Source organism: Equus asinus, chromosome 6, assembly GCF_041296235.1.
Source record: "Equus asinus isolate D_3611 breed Donkey chromosome 6, EquAss-T2T_v2, whole genome shotgun sequence".
Taxonomy (NCBI): domain Eukaryota; kingdom Metazoa; phylum Chordata; class Mammalia; order Perissodactyla; family Equidae; genus Equus; species Equus asinus.
This window is the reverse complement of record NC_091795.1, coordinates 75,517,183-75,543,376: the sequence shown is the minus strand read 5'-3', so window position 1 is coordinate 75,543,376 and position 26,194 is coordinate 75,517,183. Positions and strand designations below refer to the sequence as shown.

General features: G+C 36.6%; 1 protein-coding gene across 17 annotated transcripts in view; it reads left to right on the top strand.

The window, feature by feature from the left end:
* BIRC6 (baculoviral IAP repeat containing 6) overlaps positions 1 to 26,194 on the top strand; it is a 223,946-nt gene that overhangs the window by 21,148 nt on the left and 176,604 nt on the right. For all 17 annotated transcript variants that reach the window (XR_011504108.1, XR_011504109.1, XR_011504110.1 and 14 more), the window contains exons 2-4: positions 15,418 to 15,599; positions 17,740 to 17,877; positions 24,646 to 24,839. Coding sequence is in view for 14 of the 17 variants with exons in the window: in XM_070512298.1 (XP_070368399.1) it covers positions 15,418 to 15,599; positions 17,740 to 17,877; positions 24,646 to 24,839 (514 nt within the window). In the remaining 3 variants the exon portion in view is untranslated. The remainder of the gene's footprint in view (positions 1 to 15,417; positions 15,600 to 17,739; positions 17,878 to 24,645; positions 24,840 to 26,194) is intronic.

The following is a 26,194-nucleotide window of genomic DNA, read 5'->3' as shown; positions in this document are numbered from 1 at the left end:
CTGCTACTCTCTGTTGTTGTCCTTCTACTTATCTCCTCTGCTCTTGGTTTTGTAGCCCCTTTCCTTTTTTGGATTTTTCAGGAATGAGGGTTTTCCTGAGGATTTCCTGAAGAGGAGGTTTTGTGGCAATGAACTCCCTTAATTTTTGTTTATCTGGGAACGTTTTTATTTCTCCATCGTATTTGAAGGATATTTTCGCTGGGTAGAGAATTCTCGGCTGTAGATTTTTGTCCTTCAGATTTTTGAATATATCATTCCACTCTCTTCTAGCCTGTAAAGTTTCTGCTGAGAAATCTGCTGATAGCCTGATGGGGGTCAGGGATGCATTTTAAAGGAGATAAATAGTACGTTTACTTTTTAGAAGAAATGATGGAAATGTTAGGGTGGAGCAGATAAGAATGTCTTCTTTGAGATTTATTGTGGGTGCCAGGAATTTAAATCTTTATGATTTGTGTCTGTACTTTTACTTTGATTTATGAAGTAGGAGAGAGAGCAGTAAGACTGGGGAAATGGCACAAGGGTGGTGGTTCTCAGCCTTGGTTGTTCGTTAGAATCACCATGGGAGCTTTTAAAAAAAATACTCTACTTGGTCCTCAGTATTGTGACTTAAGTGGTCTGGAGTGGAGCCCAGGCATACTTTTTTTTTATTTAAAGCATGACAGGTGATTCTAATGTGCAGCTAGGTTTAGAGATTCAAACTTCACCTATCACCTTACAGGAGAAAGTTTATTTGATATAAATGAGAAACAGGTTTCATTTGAATTGAATAGTATTCTATTTAGTCTTAAAACATTTTTTTTGTTAAGAAAAACCCCCCAAGTTAGTCTGTCTGCTAATAAAACTTACCTATCATATTTTAAATTGTATTTAGTGACTATATAATGAAATATGCTTCTAAGTAGCAGGGCTACATCAAGGGCCAAATTTCTGTTAGTTTTTTTGTCCTTTTCTGCCATAATTCAGTTTTGGTTGATTTTTTGAACCAGCTAAGTGCTCTTGTACTTTTTTGCCAAAATGCCACTACAGCCAAGGACCATGATCTCATACTGGGGGCAGAAGGAGAGGAGGGGTAAAAGGGGCTATAGAGGGCAGATATGGCTCAGATTATTTGTATCAGGTCAACTAGTGTCATGCCTAAAATGTCATTTCATGTAGTATTAAAAAATAGCTGTAAGAATATTGAATTTACCACCTTATAGTTTAGTTTTAATATATTAAAAAGTTCTTCAAAACTATAGAAAATGATTCATTTATTCAAAAACGTTTACTGGGAGCTGGCCCCATGGCCTAGTGGTTAATTAAGTTCAGCATGTTCTGTTTTGGTGGCCTGGGTTTGGTTCTAAGGTGTGGACCTACACCACTCATCAGCAGCCATGCATGCGCTGGTGGCGACCCACATACAAAATAGAGGAAGATTGGCATAGGTGTTAGCTCAGGGTGAATCTTCCTCAAGCAAAAAAAAAAAAGAAATATTGGAACGGATGTTAGTTCGTGATGAATCTTTCTCAGAAAAGAAAAAAAAACCCAGCAAAAAACCTCCACGTTTACTTTGTGTCAAGCACTGATGATATAGAATTAAACAAAGTCCTTGCTTTCCTAGAGCTCATGGTTTAATGGGAACAGATGTATTACGTGTGCATGCGCACACGGGCACGCGCACACACACACACACTATATCAGGTGGTGATAAATGCCGTAAGAAATTAGAGCTGGTAGGAGATGGTGGTGGGTGAATTTGTGCTGTGAGATGCTCTGGGAAGGTCTCTGTGAGGTGGCACTGGAGCAAAGATCCTGATGATGTGAGATAGCAGCAAGGCAGATATCCAGGGGAATTTTCTGTCGGCCTGCTACTGTAGTATGCAAAAGCAGCTAGATGGATTTTCATCTTATTTGCATGGAATTTGACTTGGACTCACTTAAAATGTAGACTATATGAAGAATGATGATAAGTTTGTGTGACTACCAGTCTGGAGATGTGTGCCATCTATATTAAACAGAGAACAGTAGTTTCAAATATGAACTCTAAATATAAATTCACGAGAGCACATGATCTAAATTGTAGAATTGTTGTATTAATTTGTAGCCGAGTTGCTTCTCATGTGGGCACCTTTGTCTAGCAATAGGAATTTGTTTACAGGTAGTTAAGTGTTCTCTTCAGCACCATCAGACAGGGAGGTATGTTCCCAAATTTTACTTAATTATAGCTAGGTCAAAGTCCTGAAGGAAGGGGCTGGCCCCGTGGCCTGGTGGTTAAAGTTCTGCATGCTCTGCTTCAGCAGCCCAGGTTCGGATCCCAGGTGCAGACCTACTCCACTCATCAGCCCTGTGGAGGTATCCCACATACAAAGTAGAGGAAAGACTGGCACAGTAGCTCAGGGCTAATCTTCCTTAAGTGAAAAATAAAAGAGGAAGATTGGCAGTGGATGTTAACTGAGAGTGAATCTTCTTCACAAAAAAAAAAATCCTGAAGGAAGAACGTAACTTATGTGTCTCAAGGAGGTGGTTGAGAGATTTAACCGTGACAAATTAATTAAATAGTAAATATGGAAAAGGCTCCACAATTTCTTGCACGGAGTTCGGTCCTTAAAGATTGAGTCCCATCATGGAAATTTTTCAGTGGTGATTATGTTCTCAAAATTTTCTCAATTAATGTCAGATACTTAAGATTATTGTAGAATAAGTGGTCTGATGGCAGTTTTGGATAAAGTGCATAGAGAGAATTGGAAGTTGGAACTCTTCATTGCAATAATTCTGTATCTTTTGGAGAACCTCTTCCATGCTTAGGTAGACGTTGGTTCTCTTGCTTGGAATAATACTCTCTCTGCATTGCATTTGTTAGCCTTTCTTTGTGGCCTAGCCACTGAACTTTTCCAAACTTTCTTAGCTTTGCACTGAGTTCAGTTTTACAGGAATACTCATTTTGGCTTTGAATAATAGCGTGTACTAACAACTTTCATTAAGTGATTTTTTTTGTTATTTTAATTATATTTTAAAAGCTTTGTAAGAATCTAACATTAATTTTGCACCCTCTTTATTGACTTTGAATGATGATTGTATATAGTACATTATAATGGACTATTTTAGGCTTTGAAATCTGATGTTATCTCAGTGGAAATGGAATTTTACAGTGTGTTATGTCAGTTTGCAAAGATAATATATTTCTGATAGTATTTTTGCAAGTTTTGTAGGCATGCACATGGATAGTGCATTCATAAAGAATATTTTTTTTTTAAAGATTGGCACCTGAGCTAACAACTGTTGCCAGTCTTCTTTTTTTTTTCTTTCTGCTTTTTCTCCCCAAATACCCCCAGTGCATAGTTGTATATTTTAGTTGTGGCTCCTTCTAGTTGTGGCACATGGCACGCCGCCTCAGCAGTGTGCAGTGGTGCTATGTCCGTGCTCAGGATCCCAACCACCGAAACCCTGGGCTGCCGCAGTGGAGCATGTGAACTTAACCACTTGGCCATGGGACTGCCCCCATGAGCTGAGTATTTCATAAAGTGGGTATTAGAATTGATAACTGATTTAAAAAACACAATTTCCTTCCTTTTGAAATTTCCATTTTAGAAGTGACTTACGTTATTATAGGATGTCACATAGGCTAAGGAAAAGAGTAGTTACCTATGATTTCATTACCTAGAGATGGCCATTGTTAGCATTTTGGTATGTAACGATTTTTGCTTTTTTCTACTGTTTAATACAGTTTTATAGGATTTGCGTTGTAATATGTTATGAACTATTTCCTCCTCCCATTTACTTAGTTAATAGTGCATTGTGAATATTTTGTTCATAAGGTGTTGTGAATATTTTCCCGTCTTTATTCTTTTATAATATCATTTAAAATAAATTTATTTAATAAGTGTCCAGAAAAATGGCCTCTTTTGTGTGTCTGTGTACTAGTAATACATACGTAGATTCATGTAACCGCTACCACAATCAGGATACAGAGCAGTTTCAACACCTAAAAACATTCTCCTGTGGTTTCCCTTTGTAGTCACCTCCCACCTTCCCTTCCCGCAATCTTTGGCAGTCACTCATCTGTTCTCTGTACTATCAGTTTTGTCTTTTCTAAAATGTCGTAGAAATGGAATCCTAAAGTAAGTTTTCAGTGTTGAGTTCTTGTACTTAGCATAGTGCCTTTGAGATTCACACAAGCTGTTTTTTGCATGTATCAATAATTCATTCCTTTGTATTGCTAAATTGTATTCCATCATATGGATATATCACCATTTGCCAGTTGCTCTTTGAAGGACATTTGGATGTTTTCAGCTTTTGGTGAGTATGAATAGAGCTGCTGTAAACATCCAAGTACAGATTTTTGTGTGAATATAAAGTTTTATGTCTCTAGGATAAATATGTGGAAGTGAGATTACAGGGCAGTTTGGTAAGTGTATGTTTAACATTATAAGAAACTATCAAACCAGTGTGGGTTCCGTTATGCATTTCTACTGGAAATGTATGAATTTCTACTTGCTCTGCATCCTTGCTAGCTCTTGGTATTGTCTGTGTATTGTTAAGAATTCAATACTACCCAAAGTGATTTACAGATTCAGTGAAATCCCTGTCAAAATCCCAATGATCTTTTTGCAGAAATAGAAAAATCCATCCTAAAATTCATATGAAATCTCAAGGGACCCCAAATAGCTAACGCATTCTTGAAAAAGAAGAGCAAAGTTGGAGGACTCATCGTTCCTGATTTCAAAACTTACTACAGTGCTACAGTAATCAAAATAATCTGCTACTGGCATAGACACAAAGATGGGTGGAATAGAGAGCACAGAAATAAGCCCTCACATATGTGGTCAAATGATTTTCAACAAGGAGGCCAAGACCATTCAATGGGGGAAAGGACAGTCTCTTCAAAAAATGGTGCCAAGAAAACTAGATATGCACGAGCAAAAGAATGAAGTTGGACCCTTACCTAACACTGTATACCAAAATTAACTCAAAATGGATCAAAGACTTAAATGTAAGAGTTACAAGTATAAAGCTCTTAGAAGAAAATAAAGGGGAAAAGCTTCATGACATTGGATTTGGCAGTGATTTCTTGGAAATCACACCAAAGGCACAGGCAACCGAAGAAAAAATAGACAAATTGGGCTTCATCAAAATGAAAAACTCTTGTGTATTGAAGGACATTATCAACAGTAAAAAGGCAAACCACAAATTGGAGAGTATGTTTGCAAATCACATATCTAAATATATAGAGAGAATTAGTATCCAGAATCTATAGAGAATTTCTGCAACTCAGCAACCAAAAACAGCCTGATTAAAGATTAGGCAAAGGGCTTGAATAGGCATTTCTCCAAAGAAGATATACAGATGGCTGACAAGCACATGAAAAAATGCTTAACATCACTAATCATTAGGGAAATGCAAATCAAAACCACAATGAGATACCACTTCACACCCATTAGGGTGCTATTATTGAAAAAAAAAAAAAAAAAAGAACAGTAAGTGTTGGCCAGGATGCACAGAAATTGGAACCCTTGTGGACTGCTGGTGGGAATATAAAATGGTGCAGCCATTATGGAAAACAGTATGGTGGTTCCTCAAACAAAAATAAAATTACCATGTGATCTCACAATTCCACATCTCTGTGTATACCCAAAAGAATTGAAAGCAGGGTCTTGAATATTTGTATATTATGTTCATAGCAGCATTATTTTCAGTAGTCAAAAAGTAGAAGCCAGGGCCTGGCCCCGTGGCCATGTGGTTAAGTTTGCATGCTCTCCTGCAGTGGACCAGGCTTTTGCTGGTTCAGATCCTGGGTGCAGACCTGGCACCACTCATCGGGCCATGCTGAGGCGGCATCCCACATGCCACAGCTGGAAGGACCCACAATTAAAAATATACAACTATACCTCAGGCTTTGGGAGAAAGAGGAAAAATAAAAAAAAAAATCTTAAAAAAAAGAAAAGTAGAAGCCACCCACCTGTCCATTGACACCTGAATGGATAGACAAAATATGGCATATGTGTACAGTGGAATATTAACCTTAAAAAGGAATAAATTCTGGCATGTACAACATGGATGAACCTTGAAGTCATTATGCTCAGTGAAATAAGCCAGTCACAAAAGGACAAATACTGTATGATTCCACTTACAAGGTACTTAGAATAGTCAATTTCATCGAGACAGAAAGTAGAATAGTGGTTGCCAGGCTCTGGGGGGATGGAGATGGGAAGGGAGAGTTAGAGTCTAATGTTTATAGCGTTTCAGTTTTGCAAGATGAAGAGTTCTGTAGATGGATGTTGGTGATGGTTGCACAACAGTGTGAGTGTACTTGGTGTCACTGAACTGTACAGTTAAAAGTGGTTAAAATGGTAAATTTTATGCATAGTTTACCACAATTAAACATGTGGGACTATCTGGATTCTGTTCCATAGATCTATGTGTCTCTCCATTTGCCAGTACCATAATTTCTTGTGGTGCTATAAGCTTTATATTAGGTCTTAAAAATCATGTGTAATTTGTCCAGCTTTATTCTTTATCAAAATTGTTTTGGCTATTCCAGTTTGTTTCTTCAAGTAAATTATTAGAATCAGTTTATCTGTATCTTAAAAAATCCTGCTGGGATTTTGACTGAAAATTGTGTTAAATCTATAGAACAATTTGAGAGTTATTACCATCTTTATACACTGTTGACTCTTTCAGTCCATGACCATGGTTTTATTTAGGTCTTTGATTTCTTTCACCAGCCTTTTGTACTTTCAGCATACATATTTTGTATATCTTTTGTTAGCTGTATATCTAAGTATTTTATATTTTTAGAGCTATTGTAAACTGTTACTGTTTTTTGTAAATTTTGGTTTCAGGTTGATCATTGCTAGTATATAGAAATGCAGTCAATTGCTTTTTGTGTATTGGCTTTGTTTACTGTAGCCCTGATAAACTCATATATTAGCTCTAGGAGTTTTGTTTTTGTTTATTCCTTGGGATTTTCTACTTAGGTAATCATATTGTTTGTGAATAGGGACAGTTTTATTTCTTCCTTTCTAATCCATATGGATTTTAAATACTGTTCATTTCTTATTGCAGTGCGTAGATCTTCCAGTATGATACTGGATAGGAGTGATGAGAGAGTGTACATCCTTGTTCCTGATCCTAAGGGGAAAGTATTCAGTTTTTCACCATTGAGTATGTTGATAGTGGTAGGATTTTTGTAACTGTCCTTTATCAGGTTGAGGAAATTCCTTTCATTTCTAATTTGCTCTTTTTTTTTTTTTAATTATGAAAGGATGTTGTATTTTGCCAAATGCATCTACTGACCTGATTATGTAGTTTTTCTTCTTTAAGCTATTAATGTGATAGCTTACATTGATTTTTGAATATTGAACCAGTTTTCATTCCTGGGACTACCCTACTTGGTCCTAGTGTATTATTATTTTTATATATTGCTAGATACCATTTGTTTTTATTTTGTTGAGGATTTTTTCATTGATCTGCACGAGGGATAATGGTATGTATTTTTCTTGTACTTTCTTTTCTAGTTTTGATCTCAGGTTAATGCTGGGCTCATAAAATGAGTTTGGAGGTGTTCGCTCTTGAGTTTCCTGGAAAAGGTTGTGTAGAGTTGGTGTCATTTCTTACTTAAATGTTTGACAGAGTTCTCCAGTGAAATGAGGTAGGGCTGGAGGTTTCTTTGGAAGGTTTTTAACTATGAATTCAGTTTCCTTAATTCAGATTGTCTGTTTCATTTTGGATGTTTTGGTAGTTGGTGGTTTTCAAGGAGTTGGTACATTTCATCTGTGTTTTCAAGTTTATGTGTATAGATCTATTGTGTTATTCCTCACTTTCTTTTTTAACTTCTGGAGTGTCAGATTTATTTTGTCAGCCTAAGTTGTCAAATTTATGTGCATAGAGCTGTTCATAGTATTTTCATTCTCTTTTTAATTTTTTTTCTTCTCCCCAACCCTCCCCCCCGCCAACTGCCAGTACATAGTTATATATTCTAGTTGTAGGTCCTTCTGGTTCTGCTATGTGGGACGCTGCCTCAGCATGGCTTGGTGAGCAGTGTTAGGTCTGCACCCAGGATCTGAACCCGTGAGAACCCTGGGCCACTGAAGCAGAACATATGAACTTAACCGGTCGGCCATGAGCCTGGCCCTGTTCATTATCTTTAATGTCTGCAGGATCTATAGTCAATCTTCTCTTATGTTCCTGGTATTATTGGTAATTTGTATCTTCCTTTTTTTTCTTTGCCAGTCTTGCTAGAGGTGTATCAATTTCATTGATCTTTTCAAAGAACTATTTTTTGCTTGTGTTGATTTTCTCTCCTGTTTTTCTATTTTTGCTTTCATTGATTTCTGCTATTATCTTTATTATTTCTTTCCTATTGCTTGTTTTGGGTTTATTTTGCTCTTCTTTTTCTAGTTTGATAAGTAGGAAGCTTAAGTTATTGATTTCAGACTTTCTTCCGCACCCAGTCTAATCATTTAATTCCTATAAATTTCACTCTAAGCCCTGCTGTAGCTGCACATGACACATTTTGGTATTATATTTTCATTTTCATTCAATTAAAAAAATATATATATTTTTAAAGATTTTATTTTTTTCCTTTTTCTCCCCAAAGCCCCCTGGTACATAGTTGTATATTCTTCATTGTGGGTCCTTCTAGTTGTGGCATATGGGACGCTGCCTCAGCATGGTTTGATGAGCAGTGCCATGTCCACGCCCAGGATTCGAACCAACGAAACACTGGGCCGCCTGCAGCGGAGTGCGTGAACTTAACCACTCGGCCATGGGGCCAGCCCCTAAAAATAATTCTGAATTACTTGAGACTTCTTCATTGATCTATGGATTATTTAGAAGTATGTTGTTTAATTTCCAAGTATTTAGAAGTTAACTGTTATATTTCTCTTATTGATTTCTACTTAAATCCATTATGGTCAGAGAACTTACTTTTAATTTTACTACTTTTATATTCGTTAAGGTCTGTTTTAGGACCCAGGTTATGATGTGTCTTGATGAATGTTCCATGTGTGCTCCTAAAGAATGTGTATTCTGCTGCTGATAGGTAGAATATTCTATAAATGTCATTGGTTGATGGTGTAGTTCAGTTTCTCTCTATCTTTGCTGGTTTTCTGTCTACTAGTTCTATCAGTTATTGAGAGAGGAGTGTTGAAGTCTCTCACAGTAATTATGGATGCCTATTTCTCCTTTCAATTCTGATAATTTTTGCTTTATGTATTTTGAAGTTATGTTAGATGTATATATATTTAGGATTGCTTTTTCTTCTTCTTCCTCAATTGCCCTTTTATCATATAATGTCCTCATTTATCTCTGGTCGTTTTCTTTGCTCTTTGTCTGATATAAATATGGCCACTCCATCTTTCTTTGATTGACAGTTGCATGAAATAACTTTTTTCCCCCATCCTTTTAATTTTAATCTTTTAGAAGGGTAAAAGTTTCTTGTAGACATCATAGATTTGGATTTTGTGTGTGTTTAAATTCATTCTGACAACCTGTGTTTCAATTGGCCTGTTTAGGCCATTTATATTTAATATAATTGTTGATATTTTGATTTAGGTATTCTATTTTATTATTTATTTTCTTTCTTTTTTTCTCTATTTTACTTTTTCTGGTTATTTGATTTTTTAAAATTTTGTTTTGTCTTATCTGTTGTTTTTGACTATAACTATTTGTGTATATTTTTTGTAGTTACTTGAGGGATTAGAATATACAGTCATCCCTCTGTGTCCAATAGATCCTGTATTTATGGATTCAGTTAATTGCATATTGAAAAGCCTGAGGTGGTTGTGTCTTTTCTGAACATGTACAGACTTTTTTGCTTGTCTTTATTCCCTAAATGATACAGTATAATAACGGTTTACATAATATTTACATTGTATTAGGTATGCTAAGTAATCTAGAGATGATTTAAAGTATACAGGAGGATGTTTCTGGTTATATGCAAACACTACATCATTTTATGTAAGGGACTTGAGCATTTTTGGGTCTTGGTATCTGTAGGGGATCCTGGTATCAATCCCCTGCAGATACTGAGGGATGACTATACATACTTTTCACAATCTATTCAAAAATCAATATTTTACCACTTTAAGTAGAATGCAGAAACTTTCCACCATGTTGTGCCTTCTCCTCTTTTAAGTTACAGTTGACTTATTCATTACGTTTACGTACATTGCAAACCTCGTCAGACAAAAGCAATACTTTTTGCTTGCAGTTGTCAAATATATTTTAAAGAACTGAGGCAAAGAATAATCATTTGTATTTACTCAGATATTTACCATTTCTCTTGCTCCTCCCTCATTCCTGATACTCTTAAGTTTACTTATGAAATAATTTTCCTTCTGCTTGATGAACTTCCTTTTATAGTTCTTTTTGAGCAGCTTTACTGGAAAAATTTCCCTTTAGTATTCCTTCATCTGAGAATGTCTTTATTTTACCTTCACTCCTGACAGATATTTTTGTTGGATATGGAATTTCTTTTTACAGTACTTAAAAAATGGTTCACTTCCTACTGAACCCTATGGTTTTTAGTGTTAAATATGCTTTTATTGTAATTATTACTTTCCTTAAGTAATATATCCCTTTTCTCTGGTTGCTTTTAAGATTTTTCTTCGTTAATTTTCAGCAGCTTATTGTGTCTGGCTGTGAATTTTGAACCTGCTATTTTTGTGAAGTTTCCCCTGCTCATGCAAGTCATTAGTGTCAATCAAGGGTCTGCAAACTATGGCCTGCCACCTCTGTGGCTCTTAGGCTGTCTCCTGATTTTGTAAATAGTGTTACTGGAACACATCCACACCCATTTATTTACATATTGTCTATGGCTGCTTTTGCACAATAGTGGCAGAGTTGAGTAATTGTGAGAGAGACCATATGTCTCAGGAAGCCTAAAATACTTACTATCTGACCCTTTTCACAAGAAGTTTGCTCATCTCTGGTGCAGATGGAGGAAATTTGAGTTTTTCCTGTATTAAATTTCCTGCTTGAAATTTTTTATTTTACTTTTATCAATGTGGGCCTAAAAGTCATTTTACAGATTTTTTTTTCACAAAATTCTAAAAAAGTGCAATATGTGGTTTAGGGTATGTGCAAGAGTTTTTTCCCCCTATTTAAAAACCAAAAATGACTTTTTAGCCAACTTTTCTTGAAAGCACAACAAAAATTAGTTATGCATACCTTATCTTTCTTTGAGGAATTTATTTTCAGACATTTTTCACTCATAAGGCAAAGTAAATTTCTGTTAAATAGCTGGTTTATGCCAAAATGGGATTTAAGTGTTTTAAAGGTAGACTTAGGAGATTTAATTTAAATGTAGGTTGCAAGTTGTTTATTAATGTTATTTGCAACATTAAAATTTATTGACAGTGTTGAATAATAATGCTAATAAAACCATGAACCAAAACGATATGAATAAAAGTATAATTTAAGATACAATGTTATACAAGACTTTGAAAGGATGTTTTCTTACTGAGAGTCACAATCAGGCTACTATATAGGTTTTTTTCATCTCTTTTATGGACCTTTATGTGCTTAAAATTGTTATTTTTATAAGTGAAAATAAATGTTGCATTTACCTCATTGTGAAACCTATGCTTGTTTTTTGCTATACAAATACTCAGTTCTGGGTCAGACTTAACTTCATACATGGATTTCATTTTTAACAGCAATTAGAGAATTTCTGTCCTTGGTCTTGTTGCTTGTTAAGTAATAAAAGGCTTGCTCAAACATGTGAGAAGGTGAAAAGTTCCACAGACTATTCTTTGTTCATTTCAGGATATTTTTCCTTCACAGAAATCTAGGACTTGTCTGGGGGCAGATGAGTAAATCTAATCTTGACTGTACTATCAGACTACATTAACAAAGTTCTTTCTCTCAAAATAAAGTTCTCTGGCTGAGTAAAAGATTCAGAGAAGGGGTCTGTAGTGGGTGAATAATCTTCCCCCAAAAGTCTTGTCCAGGTGGAACCTCAGAATGTGACCTTATTTGGAAATAGGATCTTTGCAGATGTGCTAATTAGTTAGGATGAAGTCGTGTAAGCTAGCAGAGCCTTCGAGGTAGTATAGCTGTTTCAGTCTCTGGTCTCCCCCTGTGCAGTAAAGCACTCACTGCTTGTGAATGGCCTTCCCAAATTCAGGTCACAAACCAGGAATGGATTCGTCTGAATGAACATGGTCCTATTGCATGCTGCTCTATGGGCCTGCAAGACCTCTGAAGAAATTGCCAAGGAGACTGCTTGGTCACTGTGCGTTACTTTGAGTGCTAGTATTGTGTTGTGAAAGAAGTTCAGAAAACAAAGTTGACTTTTTTTCAGTCATGATCTGTTGAGGAATCTCTAGTGACATTTTATGGGATTCTAGGGTTGCATGGAAACCCCGTCGAAAGCCATGGTGTAGATTCTTACATTTTATACCTCTTTGAGAAAGTTTAAACACAATTATGATTTTTATAGTTTGTTACCTGATTATATATCTTTAAAACAATAAAGCAGAATTTGTAGTTGGTTTTGTAAATCTTTATAGTTATGTGTGTGGGCAGGGCACATATGGGAAATCTCTGTGCCTTCCCTAAATTTTTCTTTGAAACTAAAACTGCTTTCAGAAAAGAGTAGTCTCTTTTATTTTTATTTATTTATTTTTTTGAGAAAGATTAGCCCTGAGCTAACTACTGCCAATCCTCCTCTTTTTGCTGAGGAAGACTGGCCCTGAGCTAATATCCATGCCCATCTTCCTCTACTTTATATGTGGGACGCCTACCGCAGCATGGCTTGCCAAGTGGTGCCATGTCCGCACCCAGGGTCCGAACCGGCAAACCCTGGGCCACCGAAGTGGAATGTGTGCACTTAACTGCTGCGACACCGGGCCGCCCCCCAAGAGTAGTCTGTTTAAGGAAACAAATTGTGGTTAATGAGTTTTGAGACTATTTTTACAGGTTCTTACAGTTTTACTTGGAGTTCCTACAATTTGTATTGTTTCTTGTGGTTTTACCTAGAGCTCAGAAGTGCTAGGTAAATATTCCTATTTTATTGTGTTACAGAGATTATTTTCCTATATGGTAACATATGTTTCAAACTTCCAGATCTGGGGCTGAACGGTAGAAATTCCATGAATTTTTTCTTTGTTTTATGCAGATAATGAATTAGTTCCTAATCAGTTTTGTAATGCCTCCAAGATGTTTGTTAGAACCCAAGAGAGCTATAATAATCTGGGATTAAGAAAGCCAGCCCTAAAATTCATTGTTTATAACATGTTGCATAGTTGTCCTAGAGATTGATGAGTAGGACCCTGATTTATTTCCACTTTTCTGCTTTTGCATCAATAGTCAATAGCAGTACTGACAACAGGGATGTTCTGTAGAGATGTGTTGAAAGTTTAGAATAGGGTATACGGGCAGCAGAATTGCTTGCCCACTGAGGAGTATCTTTTCTACTGCAGTAAAATTTCACAGTTTATTATTCTTGAAAGTCTTTCTGCAGAGACTGTGTATTTGTGGCAGAAACACTTAACATTAATCTCCTTATAAATCTCTTTATACAGTTATGTGACACTTAACGATGGGGGCACGTTCTGAGAAATGCATTGTTGGGCGATTTCATCATGTGAACATCATAGAGTGTACTGAAGGGGAACAAAATTTGCCACCCCAAAGTGTGTCTTCTGTAACATGATGATTATTTTAGGCTGGTTTATTATTATTATTATTTTTGCTGAGGAAGACTTGCCCCAAGCTAACATCCATTGCCAATCTTTCTCTCTCTCCCTCTTTTTCCTTGAGGAAGATTCACTGTGAGCTAACATCTGTGCCAGTCTTCCTCCATTTTGTGTGTGGGTCATTGCTGCAGCATGACTGACAAGTGGTATAGGTTCACGTCTGGGATTTGAACCTGCAAACCTGGGCCACTGAAGCAGAGTATGCCGAATTTCTAACCACTGTGCCATGGGGCTGGCCCCTAGGCTGTTTATTTTTAAGACAGGAGAGACTTCAAAAGTTTTTCTTGTTACCTCCCCCTTAAACTGCCTAAAAGAATTCAGATTAAAAACCTGGTCTCAGGAAGCAAGCTATCACCTTAGCATATTGTGAACTAGGTGGTAGACAGGGAGGAACCTAGAAAAGCCTGTTTGTTGGGCTTCCCTCTGTGTTCTTGTGTTTCTGTGTGCCCAAACACTTGGTTTCTAAAAAGTTTACTTCTTTTCACTTCCTTGTAAATTGCCTTCCTTTTGAAGTCCCTGACTCTCCCCAGCTCTCACATCTTCTTTTGTCTTTAGCTGAAGATGGTGTTTAAAGTGAGGGCTTTGGCCATTTTGGCACATTACTTGATTTTCCTGAGTATCATCCAGGTGTACGTATTATTAAACTTTTGTGTGTCTTTTTCCTGTTAATCTGTCTCATATTACTTTAATTCTTGGACCAGCCAGAAGAACCTAGAAGGGTAGAGGAAAATTTCTTCCTCCTCTACAGTACTTACACAAATCTAGATGGACTAGCCTATAACACACCTAGGCTATGTGGTCCTGATGTTATGGGACCACCCTTGTACATGCAGTCTGTCGTTGACTGAAACATCATTATATGGTGCTTGACTGTAAATTTAAATGTAGAAACCAATGTTATCTTTTCCAAACTTTATTTTGGTATTATATTTAAAGTTTCTGTCTATATGTTACTGTCTCTTGTAAGACTTCTTGAAATTGTACTCTAACTTATTCTGAGACATTATGGGTAATATATTCACGGGCTTTCTATTAAAATACTCTTTTGATATTGACTCAGCAGAAACTTCAGGGAACATTGATCTTCAGTGATAATTGACTGTGTTTTCTCAGTAGTAGTTCAACTAGAGGCTTTACTAGTTCTCTTAGATTACAAACATTTTCTATAATTTTATCTCAGATAGAAAAGTCCTGAAGAACTTTTGAGGTAATTATCCAGAAACTATCCATGCTTACTTTATGCTTATTGACTTTTGCAAAACATGACATAAAGAAAATATTGAATATTTTTAAGTTTTGTTTTGAACCCTTAAATTTTGAAATAGTATAGTACAAAGAACTTTCCTATACCCTTTACCCAGTTCCACTAATTTTAATTTTAAATATTTTACCACATTTGCTTATCATTCCACCACATATTCTTACATATTACTTTTCCTCTCTTGAGAGTAGCTTGTGTATATCATGTCATTTTACCCCTTACTTTTTCTGTGTTTATTTCTGAGAACAATGATAATTCTGTTTTATAACAGCAGTGTAGTTCTCAAGTTCTGATAATTTTACATTGATGCTTTAACCTATAGTACATATTCCAGTTTAATCACTTGTTCTAATAATGTTGTTTAGGGCCATTTTTTCAGTCCAGGATTATATATTGTATTTAGTTGCTATGTAAACGTTTATTTTTAATGCACTATTGGTCTTAAAATCTTGTGTTGAATTTTTGCTCTTTTAACAGCTAAACCGGGTGGACAGGTGAAATGTCAGTATATTTCTGCCGTGGATAAAGTTATATTTGTGGATGATTACGCGGTAGGGTGTAGGAAGGACCTTAATGGAATCTTGTTGTTAGACACTGCTCTGCAAACTCCAGTTTCAAAGCAGGATGATGTGGTTCAGCTTGAATTACCTGTTACAGAGGTAAGTTGAAATAACTATCACCGTGCTGTTGTACTTAATGTAATGTCAGACATATTAGCTATTCAATGAAATTATGTTGTCTTTTGAGGACATTATATATGTACCTCTATGAAAACAAAGAATTGCCTTATTGGTCACAACTTTGTTTAAATGCTTGTCTTTCCTCTGCATTATTAATTGATGCTTGTTGAAGTGGTATTTAAGTGTGAACTGTACAGGTTAAACCACTGTAAACAGAGACTCTAAAATACAGTGGTTTAAACAAGATAGTTTCTATCTAGTAAGAGTGCAGGGCCAAGTGTAGGGGCTTACCTCAACACTTAGCTTCCATTTTGTGAGTCCAACACAGTTGCTCTAAGTGTCATGATTTCCCATTCATGGGGAGAGGGAGGGCACAAGGCCAGGAGAGCACACTGGTGTGACCCTTGCAACTCTCCCTTCCTCCCTCCTTCCCTTTGTCCCCCTGCCCCTCTCCTTCATTCCTTCTTGTTCTCTTTCACAAACTCTCTCACATTTACCCTTTTCATATTCACCCCATTAGCCAGAATTTAGTCACATGGCCACATCAAACCGAGAAGTCTGGGAAAGAGGTGGTTCTTCTTTTAATCCCTCCCCTTTTTAAATATTAAAAAAATGTTAGTGGACAACCAGTAATTTTTGTTATATGTCATGTCTCTTATCCCAGTTTAAAAGTTTCAGCCATATGTATTTTTCTGTTACATATTCATTAAATAATTTGTGAGTCTATCTTAGCTTAAATTCTTTTGTGTGCATTGATGTTCATATTACATAATTTGAAAGTACGTTTTTCAGTTATTGGATTTTAAATCACCTTAAATAGAATATAATGAATTATAATACTGTGCTCCCTAATAAAGTGAGATATTATTTCTGTCTTCATACCAAGTTGTCGATTATTTTTTTACATGTATATATTTTGCAAATATATATATGTATTTCCCATTTTTAGGATATGAGAAGTGTCAAGGTGTGAAGTTTAAGTGCAGTGTAAATATTTTTATTCTGTATTTGGAAGACTTTTAAAAAAAGATACCAACATATATCCACTTAGATTTCTCATTTAGTGTCATATCACAGTCATCATGTTGCTGGAAATTTGAGTTCTGAAAACAGAGTAGCCATCTTTTTGTCATCAGAATATCTGGATCTGGGGGCATGTATAAAATTTTTGGACAGAGAATTAGTAAGTTCTACTTGTATTGAACATTTCTTCAAGACTCTCTTAATTTGAGGAATTTATACCAGTTGATATCTTAATAAAGCTGATATTGTAATCAAGGATATATATTATATTCTGTAATAAAAGATGGTATCAACTGTTTGGGTTTTTTAAAGAACTATAGAATTACAATAAAGTATTTGAACACTTATATGAAATAGACCCTCAAGTCAGTATTTTTCCTACTACACTGACTGAAATGCTGGATCTTTAGCTGGCTTCTACCATGTCCCCCCACCTTGCTTGCTCTTAACATCTGTTACTGGTTTTCTCTCTTTTTATCTAAATAATTATAACTCTGTTGTTCACATAATATTGTTTGTAGACCTTCCACCATCCCAAGCATCCTTTATTGCACCACATTAGTTTGTCACTGTCTTGCCTCAAGTATGGGCTCCTAGGTTTGGTTGGATCAATGTGGATGTATTTTTTTTCCATATATTAACCGTATATTTCTCTTAAGATAGTTCTTATTGAATATGTGGGTAACAATGCAAAGGGCTTTTTATATTACCTGCTGACTTAACTGAATGTCCCTTCTTACAGTTTTGCATAGTTTGAATATTTAAAGCTCACTGAAGGATTTTATGTCTTTACCTTTTTACCTCTTTCCTTTTTTCTCATGGTTTCAGCTTTTCTAGTTTTTTCTGTCTTGCTTTGGTTTGTAATAGCTCCCATGTATTGCAACTTTACTATGTAGTACCTCACTGAATATATTGCTTTATCTCATTTCATTTTGTAACAGCCCTTCAAATCATTATTTGATTAATTAAGTTTGTTTAAAAATAAAAGTAGGTAAACTTTAGTATAGTACCTGTCAGTCATTACAGATTAAATTATTTGAATTTACATTTTTTTTGTTGTGTTTAATTTTCTTTGATCGTCTTCTTTTTTATTTAGGCACAGCAGCTCTTATCAGCCTGTTTAGAAAAGGTAGATGTTTCTAGTACGGAGGGTTATGATTTGTTCATCACACAGCTCAAAGATGGTTTAAAAAATACATCTCATGAGACTGCAGCAAATCATAAAGTTGCTAAGGTAAGAAGTTAAAAAAAATTACCTTGTTTGGGGTTGTAATAGAAGGAATACCTCCATACTTTTGCCCATTTCTGTCCTCTTCCCATCCCTAGTCTCTCTCTAGATATTCCAATTCTGGATTTTTCTCTTTTTTAAAACACAATTTGCTTATAAGTCATTTCAAAGTTGAAACTGTTTTTATTGAAGTTTAACTTCAGTTTGTAGGAACTACTTTGCTTACTTTACTCCTAAGGCTTCTGTGCTTGGTGGCCCTGCATTGGTAAGGAGGCTGATGAAAGAGACTTTCTTGTCAGGTTATGAACTTTGATGAAGAATGGAATAAGTCTTTGAAAGTGGAGCCATTTTGGGCTTTCTTTGAAATTTTTTTTTTTGTCATCATGATGAGGATATCTATAGGAGATGGTGCTTAGAATTAAATCCTTGAATATATTTCATTAATTTCTCCTACATTTTTATTTTAAGATCTTTTCTGAGTTGTAAATGTAACACATATAAAATTTCTGTACCAAAGGATATAAGGTAGAAGGTAAAAGCCACCTTCTGACAAATAACTTTAGCATTTATAAATATCTTTTTTCTCAAGTACAGTTGTAATTATACAGAAATATTGTGATTACTGTCTCAGTTCATTGGGCTGCTATAACAGAATGCCACTGACTGGGTAGCTTATAAATAACAGAATTTTTTTGCTCACAGTTCTGGTAGTAGTGAAGTCCAAGATCAAGGCACCAGCATGGTCGCCTTCTAGTGAAGTCCTTCTTCCTGGTTCATAGCTGGTACCTTCTCACTGTGTCCTTACCTGGTGGAAAGTGCAGGGGATCTCTCTGGAGCCTCTTTTATAAAGGCGCTAATCCCTTTCATGAGGGCTCTGCCCTCATGACTTAAGTACCTCCCAAAGGCCCTGCCTACTAAAACCATCACCTTTAGGGATTAGGATTTCAAAAGATGAATTTTGGGGGGACACAGACATTCAGACTATAGCGTAAACCTTGCTTTTTTTCACTTAAGAGTGTATCTGGAGTTATCTTTTCATATCAGTCCTCATAGGTTGTCTGTGTTCTTCCTAATATTTATATTGAATTTTATTCTGCAGATTTACCATGTTTTATTAACCTTATTCCATTGATGAGACATTTTATTTAGTAAAACAGAAACCATACTGTGCATTCCAACAGAGAATTTATTGTAAGGAATTGATTTAACATGTGTTCGAGAACTGAAAAAGTGAAAAGGAAACCCTGGGGTAACACAGTGTTAACTCTGGGAAGCAGCTCTCGACCAGATCTGGAGGAACAAGGGGTTAGGGTTATCAGAACCTGCAGACTTAGAGAGTAGGCCCCATGGGCGCTGCTGCCCAGTCAGTGCCTCAGGAGCTTGGAGCTTATGGAGCTGAGACTCAGATCTGTGAAGAATGGTACCACTTGGCTGATGTTAGTACCTCTGAGGGAGCTCTATGAGACTGGTTCTGGGAATACTCAGAAAACAAAACAAAAAACTGCTGAAGGTTGGAAGAATCAGTTGCTGCCACCAGGTCCTTTGCTGAAGCAGCATTGACAGCAGTGACAAGTAATAGCAAGGAACAAGTCTTTTTCTCCCCCATCATGCTTTCCAGTTTCTATCCTGTGTTCCTTTTGTCAAAACCTAACAGCCAGGAAACTGGTTGGCAAAGAAGAAGTATAGTTTGCAGAGTCACAATCCTGACGTTACAGAAAAGAGAAATAAAGCATGGGTTTGGATCCCAGAGACAATAGTTTAGTAACTGGCAGAGTCCACTCCTTTGGCTCCTCAGCATCTCTGTAAACACTATTTATACATATTTGAACTTTCATACAACAAAAATACTATACTTTTACTTAACAAGAGGCACGTAACAAGAGAAGGTTTTCTCTCCCCATCCTCCAGAAAGGAGAGACACAAAGTTCCAATAGATACTTTACCTGTCTGTGGGTGATATTAACTACTCCTAAAATTTAATTACAGTCTCAACTGTTTAGGTAATAGAACTGTGCTACATAAAGACTCAATTAACTATAACCAAAAATCCTTACATAAAATAATCACTCTATATATCTGTCTGTATCTTTGTGTCTGTATATATCTAAATCTCTATTCATCCATTCATCCATCTATTATTTATGTAATAAAAAGGGAAGAAGATGTGCCTAGCTGCTGTATCCTTCAGTTCTGTAATGATCAAGAGGATATAGTTGATATTTATAACTTCCTCCTTCTACCTATTTCATATTCCCTTTGTCCTCAGCCAGCACCTCAGTTGGTCAGGTACGTGGTGGAGTGACCCAAGTCTTCACTCTTGGAGCATCCACATCCTCAGTGGTACTGTGTTTAAATTGTTATAATTGTCCTTTCATTTTTACTCTGAGACATGGAAGGACTTAGAGGCACCCTAGAGAATCTCTTGGATTCTAATTAAATTCTCCTTGCCTCTATTATTTAGCATCAATCTAGTTTTGTCTTGTTTGTCAGTTTTAATTATATCAACCAGTAGAATAACACCTTCTTTGACTGATGATTCAGTGACACTTGGTGCCTAAAATTTCTGGGTAGCAGTCTTACCACCTAGTTCAGTGGAACCATGGTTGTACCCCTGGTTAATCGTTCCTTCCTTAGGATGTAAGGACTCTAGAGCTTAAAGCTTAAAGAGAAATCTGTGGATGGATTAAGTATAATAGCAACCCTGTTGGGAGAAACTGTATTATGTATTTTTTATTGATCCAGAGCATATACATGATCCTGTAAGATGCGACCTTTGAGACATCTCTCCCAATTAGTACTGAAAATGAGTCTTCAGTAGGGCATTACACATTTTTGTCAGGTTTCTTCTGGATGAAAGCAATGTAAGACCGACCAGTCAATTTCATAGGCAAGAGCCTATTGCTGCCTTTTTTTTTTGTTTTTTTGGCGTTGAAGTGCTTTCTTGGTCAGAAGCAAAGTTGTGTGGAATACCATGATGGTGCATAAACCATTCTATTAGTCCACAGGCAGTGGTGTAATATTACAGCAGAAGCATTGTGGGCAGAACAGGTAAATGATTATCCAGGATATGTATCTATTACAGTGAAGGGAAATTGCTGCCCAATCCATGATCGAAAGAATCCAATATAATTAACTTGCAATCAGATACCTGACTGGTTTCCCTGGAAAGCAGTGTCGTATTGGTGGCTCAGCTTTGCTACATGCTATTGGTCAGTTAGGCAGTTAGCACCAGCTATAGCCTGGTTAGTCTTGGTGAAGAGAAGTTCATGTTGTGCTTGTACATGTCCTCCATCTCTGTTGCAGTGGCATTTTGCATACATGTCCATTGAGCAAGCGCTGGAGTGGCTATGGAGAGAGAGTGAGTGACATTGATAGAATATGTATAATTTGTCCATTTCCTCTGGAATTGGTGCTTATCTCTTGCTACTCTTCCTCCGTTTTATCTGGGATGCCGCCACAGTGTGGCTTGACCTGCGGTGCTAGGTCTGCACCCAGGATCTGAACCGGTGAACCCCGGGCTGCCGAAGAAGAGTGTGCAAACTTAACCACTGTGCTGCTGGGCCGGGCTGGAATGGATGCTTTTTGATGAGCATTCACATATTTCACAAATATTTTCCTACTCCATTTATTTTTTTATTTTAATTTTTTTTATTGAAGTGTAGTTGACACAGTTATCACATTAGTTTAAAGTGTACATCATAGTGATTCAATATTTATATACATTATGAAGAGATCACAATAAGTCTGGTTCCCATCTGTCACTATATTCTATGTTTATTCTGAGATGCCTTTCCCTAGACCTTTACCCTTGACTTCCTTGTTAACAATTTTGCAATCCTGATCTTTCCAAATGCCTGACCATCTAGCCAAAACATTAGCTACTATCCATTAATCAGTGAGGATCTTTACTTTTGGGATTGGCCAACTCTCAATCCAGACAAAGAGAACAGCCAAATGTACTGGTTAACTTCTGCCCACTGAGAAAATTTACCATTACCGTTGTTGTGTTTGGGGCTGTGATGCTGCAGCCACCTACTTTGGAGTGATACCAGCATACAACGTGCAGAACCATCTGTAAGTCAGAGCCAAGGGTTTTCTTCCTCAATTATCTTATCATAAGGAGTTCCCTGTGAAGCCATCAATGTGGGGTGAGAAGGAAGCATTATAACAAGAGTAGGTATTGTGGACATCTGAGCCACTTGCTTATTCAACATGTCCAGAACTTGCCTTTTGGACTTTTTCAAGTCTGATCTCTTGTAAACCACTTAATGAAGGATACTTGTCTCTCGTGCCCATTATTATGGTTTGGTGGATCAGATAACACCTTTTGTGATGGATGGCTCTGATTGCATAGACATTTGTCTCATGGATAGGTGTTAATTTCTATCAGGAACTACTAAGAAGCCAGGAGCTGTTTCTCAAAAAGAGAACCGGTTATTTACAGGAGAGAGCCTGGCTTTGCCCTAGCATTCTCCTATATAATTGTCCTAATTCAGCTTGCCAGAAACTCTTTAAAACGTATTTACTTGCTGCAGACCGTTCTGGTGTCATTGAATATGCTCATAAGGTACAGGTGGTAGAGCATCTTGTGGTTCAACACAGCAGGTTCCGGACCTGCTGCAGAGCTGCTTGTTCTTCAGCTCATGTATTATTTGTTTATTGAGTTACAGCAGCACACTCAAATGTGCTGGATATTGGGTCTAAAATCCAGTTAGGCCCACCAAACATTCTGCCTGTTTTTCAGCGTTTGCTATTACAAGTTGTAGCAACCTGTCTTTCACCTTGGAGGAAATATCCTGATATATCTAGACCGCTGGACCTCCAGAAACTTCACAGAGGTTGCAGGACCCTGAGTTTTTCTGGGGACTGTTGATCCTCTCTGGCTTGCATGTGTCTTACTAAGGCATTTAAGTTCCTTGCTACTTCCTCGTCATCTGGACCAATCAGCTTGTTATCAATGTTGTAGACCAGTGTGGTGATCTACAGGATGTTAGGTTGATCAGTGCTTTTATAGACTAGGTTATGGTAAAGGTGAGATCCAGTCCCAGGGTTAGACTGTGAAATTTACTGTTACTGCCAGATAAAAGCAGTCTACTTTTGGATGGTCCTTAAAAATTAGTATAGAGAAAAAAGTATTTGAGAGAAGTAAAACTCCCTACCAGGTATTGAGGGATTTGTTGATTTGCTTCAGTAATGATACCCTCGAACAGCAACTGCAATTAAAGTCTCCACCTGGTAGTTTACAGTCCACTCATTCTTCAAGAGCCATTTAACATTTTGCATAGGCCCAACAGGTCAGTTAAATGGATGTGAGAGAGTTTGATTACCCCTGTATCTTTCAGGTCTTGTATAGTGGCATTAATCTCAGAAGTTTCTTCAAGGACATGGTATTGCTTTGGTTTAGTAGAAAATGTAAGCTTTAGGGGCTTCCACTTGGCCTTTTTTGTATTAATAGTCCTCAGAGAGGATCAGAGAAACTTTCTAGTTGCCTAGTCTCTATCTCTTCCAGTTACGCATTTTGGAACTGGAGAAATAACTACGAGATAGATCAGGGAACTACAGAGCTCACTGAGACACCAAAACTCTATTAATCACTTGGCCCTCAAAATCCCCACTCACTAGTGGACCATAGTGATGTTTTAGGTCAGTTCAATGTTACTGCCTTGTAACGTCTGAAAGATCACAGTAGTTTTTGTTCCCCAGTGCACAGTGACTGTAGTGAATGCCCGCAGGTGCCTTTGGGGAAGTCTTGGAGTATGATTTACAGTGTGTAGATGGGGCATTGTTGTAGGATTCTTTCTCAGGGGGATTTGGCCTCCCTTTCAACCAAGAGGCTCTGGATCTATGAACAGGTTAGGTCTAGAAACAAAGTGAGAGAATGAACTCTCTCTCTCTCTTTTTTTTTTTTTTTTTAGCAATCCAAGTCATTTTTTGCTGCAAGTTTTTCCAGTTGAATAGATAAGTAGTAATTTAGTAGGCTGCCTAGAGTGTGCTAGACAGAGTAGAAACCATTTATAGGTGAGCAGGGACAGGATATAAAAATGAAATTATAGACATTTCTCTGGGAGAATAATACTTGACATTTTCACAGTCTAACTTCTTAAGTAATTATTTTAATATTAAATAATTGTGGCTAACATTTATTGAATGTTTACTCCTATTGTCCCAATTCTCACTTGAATTCTCATCAGAACATTATGTCAATAGGTATTTGTTTTCTCTCTTTCACAGGAGCAGGAAACTAAAGTTAATTTGACTAGGGTCACCTAGTTGATGCTGAAGCTGGGCTTGGCATCCAAGTCTGTTTGATTACAAGATGTATACTGTTAGTTACTTTTGCTGTATTATGGTGACAACAACAAATACATAAGAATCTGCTAAGCCGAAGTAAAATCTCATATACCCAGTAGTGATAAATTGTACAACGATATTGTTATGGAGATATTTGAGTGCCTAGTTTGTGCTTAGTATTGTTTATGTGCTGGAGGAATATGAAGAATGACAGATGTTATCCTGTCATTTTCAGTTATTCTTAATTGTGGATGGGATATGTAAGAAAATGTGCTACCATCTGGTTCAAAACTGTCTTTTTCAGTGTAATTAGTTCAAGTTTCATTTTTTACATAATTGCAAGTTGCTGCTTTAAATGATGAGTTAATGGCATGAACTGACTTGAGACTGATAAATAGTTCTTTAGTTTATAATGTGTGAGTTATAGGTTTGTTAAAACTGTTGAGTATGTTTTCCTTTGCTTACACTCTGATTTTCTTTCAGTGGGCCACAGTTACATTTCATCTTCCTCATCATGTGTTGAAGTCCATTGCCAGTGCCATTGTGAATGAACTTAAGAAAATAAATCAAAATGTTGCTGCCTTACCTGTGGCATCCTCAGTGATGGACAGATTGTCTTACCTCTTACCTAGTGCACGTCCAGAACTTGGAGTGGGGCCAGGCCGTTCTGTGGACAGGTATAACTTTGCTTATAAGGAGATGTGACAGTGAGTTTGAATCAATTAGTTTTTTGGATTAACCAAGAATAACTATAAAATTTGGTTATGATTAAGTATATATTTCAGAATATTTTTGGAAACCATTCAGATTCTCATTTCTGTCCAGATACTGAAGTGGAGTAAACTATTACTTGAATTACTGTTAAACAGTTTCTTTTGGTGCCTGGAAGGTATTTAAAGGGATCATAAACCTATATTTTAAAAATTCCAGCTTCGTATTTGTTTAGTAAATATTTGAGTCAACTTTAAAAGTATTATAATTATTCAATATGTAAGAATTATTTTGCCTTGTTGAAATATTGTGACCTTTGAGATAAATTTTGACAAATTAAAAAACCATGCCAGGGGCTGGCCCCGTGGCCGAGTGGTTAAGTTCGCGCGCTCCGCTGCAGGCGGCCCAGTGTTTCGTTGGTTTGAATCCTGGGTGCGGACATGGCACTGCTCATCAAACCACGCTGAGGCAGCGTCCCACATGCCACAACTACAAGGACCCACAACGAAGAATATACAACTATGTACTGGGGGGCTTTGGGGAGAAAAAGGAAAAAATAAAATCTTTAAAAAAAAAAAACCATGCCAGAATCTGAATATAAGAGCCATATATTATTTCCCAGTTAAAATGAAAAAAAAAAAATCACCTAGGGCAGTTTTCAATTAGAATTTTTTATGCTGCCTGCTCTAGATTTAAACAGTATTCAAAAATCATACCTCAATTATCATTTTCTTCAATAGAGACTTTTTGAGTCTTGCTTTGTTTAAAACTAATTAAGGAGCTGGCCCGGTGGTTGAGTGGTTAAGTTCTCGCACTCTGCTTCGGTGGCCCAGGGTTTCGCTGGTTTGGATCCTGGGTGCAGACATGGCACTGCTCATCAGGCCATGCTGAGGTGGCATCCCACGTGCCACAACTGGAAGGACCCACAGCTAAAAAAATACACAACTATGTACCCGGGGGGCTTTGGAGAGAAAAAGGTAAAATAAAATCTTAAAAAAAAAAACTAATTAAAAGGCAAATAATGCATTCATTTAAAAACTTAAATGATTTATTTGAAATATCATTTATCAGATTCTTATTAAAAGTACTGTAGTTTAGAATTGCTATACTGAAATTTTAAATTTAGCAGTTTTGATAAGTTCATGTTTGCCTTCCCAATGTAGCATTTTACATTTTGATTCAATGTGAATTGTAACTTCTTGTGCTTTTTTCTGAAGTACATTTATAAAGAGTACATGCTGATGTTAGCAAAGACACTACTGAATGAATTAACTTTTAATTTCTATTATCTTAAGTGTGGCTCTTATATTAGTTTGCAGTA